The following is a 1496-nucleotide window of genomic DNA, read 5'->3' on the forward strand; positions in this document are numbered from 1 at the left end:
CCCACCGCACACACTCCCACACCCCCCCATCACCCACCCGTCTCCCCACCGCGCACACTCCCAGGCCCGCCCAGCGCCCCCCCGGTCTCCCCACTGCGCACTCTCCACCCTCACAGGTGTTTCTGTCTCCAGGTGACCTGCCCCACTTACACCTCATGGGTCCTTCGCTTGCGGGTGTGACACAGTTTAATGCGGCACCTGGCCCAGTTAGAGCAGGACCCCTCCCTCCCCGAAGCCTCAGGCTGCGTGTCACCCCGCTGCGTAGGGACTGAGTGCGAGGGGCTGGGGTTCCTTTACAGGGAAACACTGGGAGGAAGTGCAGCCTCCCCTTTGTCCCGGCCCCGCCCCCCCAGGCAATCTGCAAAGTGACAGTCACTCGGGGTCTCTGTGGGCTGAGTCCTGGTGTGAGTGGGACACAGAGGACTTCATGGAAAATGAGGGGCCCGGCCGGCGTGGCTCAGTGGTTAGGCATCGACCTGTGAACCAGGAGGTCACGGTTCAATTCCCGGTCGGGGCACATGCCTGGGTTGCGGGCTCCATCCCCAGTGTGGGGCGTGCAGGAGGCAGCCGATCCACGATTCTCTCTCATCATGGATGTTTCTCTCTCTCCTTCCCTCTCCCCCTTCCTCTCTGAAACCAGTAAAAATATCTTAAAAAGTGAATAAGGGAACCACAGTACACGTCTTCCTGCAAAATGACTCAGATTAGCATCCGACACACACAGAACCCCCGCACGGCTCGGCAGGCCTCTGGCCTCCGTGTCCGGCCTCAGCATCTCCGGGAACACCCCAACTCCACCGCGGCGAGTCTCTCCCTCGCCGTTTCTCCTGCCAGGTAAAAGCGTGCGGACACACGGCCTCGTGAAGAAAACCTGCATCATGTTGTCAACACAGACAACCTCAAGTCCAACGGAACAGCCCGATTCCAGGTATCGTCGCTCTCTGTGAGCTGCCCATCCCCAGGGGGTCTGCGCTCCCTGCACGGACGGGCCCCGTGTCCACTCAGAAACAGCCCCAGTAAATGAAGGGAAACGTGGAGACGCCGCGGACCCGCCTCGGGCGTTTACGAAGGCGAAGAGAAGCAGGGACAGTGCAGACTCACACCGACCAGCAGCTCCGCCAGCTCACACGGCCTCAGCGTCTCACAGGCAGAACGGCGAGGTCTGGCCACAGTTCCTGCATACGATGAAACCCCGGTCTCCTGAGCTTGTGTTTTGGGGCGTCAGCAGCGCTGGGTGATTGTGTGTAAATGTCACAAATTAAATGAGCCCGTGCCCGCTGCTTCGCTGCCTGTTCTTCACAACCAAACCCTCGTCCATCCACCTCGGGCAGGCGGAGCGGCTGGGAAGGTGGGCGGCCAAACGGGTCCCAGGGCAAAGGTAACGCTGGATCTGACTGCGAAATAACAAAACGAAAGCAAATTCTGTGCGTTCATGTCTGTGGCGTCGATGTACTTTTTTAAATTTAACCTCGAGGTTAAATAGCTCCTTGGAAAAA

General features: G+C 59.6%; 1 protein-coding gene across 1 annotated transcript in view; it reads right to left on the bottom strand.

Moving 5' to 3' along the window:
- Positions 1-1175, bottom strand: part of LOC102242966 (ankyrin-2) — a gene marked incomplete at its 5' end in the record, with an annotated part of 51168 nt that extends 49993 nt beyond the window's left edge. Inside the window, one exon of the mRNA XM_014542638.1 lies at positions 1102-1175. Coding sequence (XP_014398124.1) covers positions 1102-1175 — 74 coding nt within the window. The remainder of the gene's footprint in view (positions 1-1101) is intronic.
- Between the last annotated feature and the right edge of the window lie 321 nt (positions 1176-1496).

This window comes from Myotis brandtii, unplaced genomic scaffold (genome assembly GCF_000412655.1).
Source record: "Myotis brandtii unplaced genomic scaffold, ASM41265v1 scaffold3089, whole genome shotgun sequence".
Classification (NCBI taxonomy): domain Eukaryota; kingdom Metazoa; phylum Chordata; class Mammalia; order Chiroptera; family Vespertilionidae; genus Myotis; species Myotis brandtii.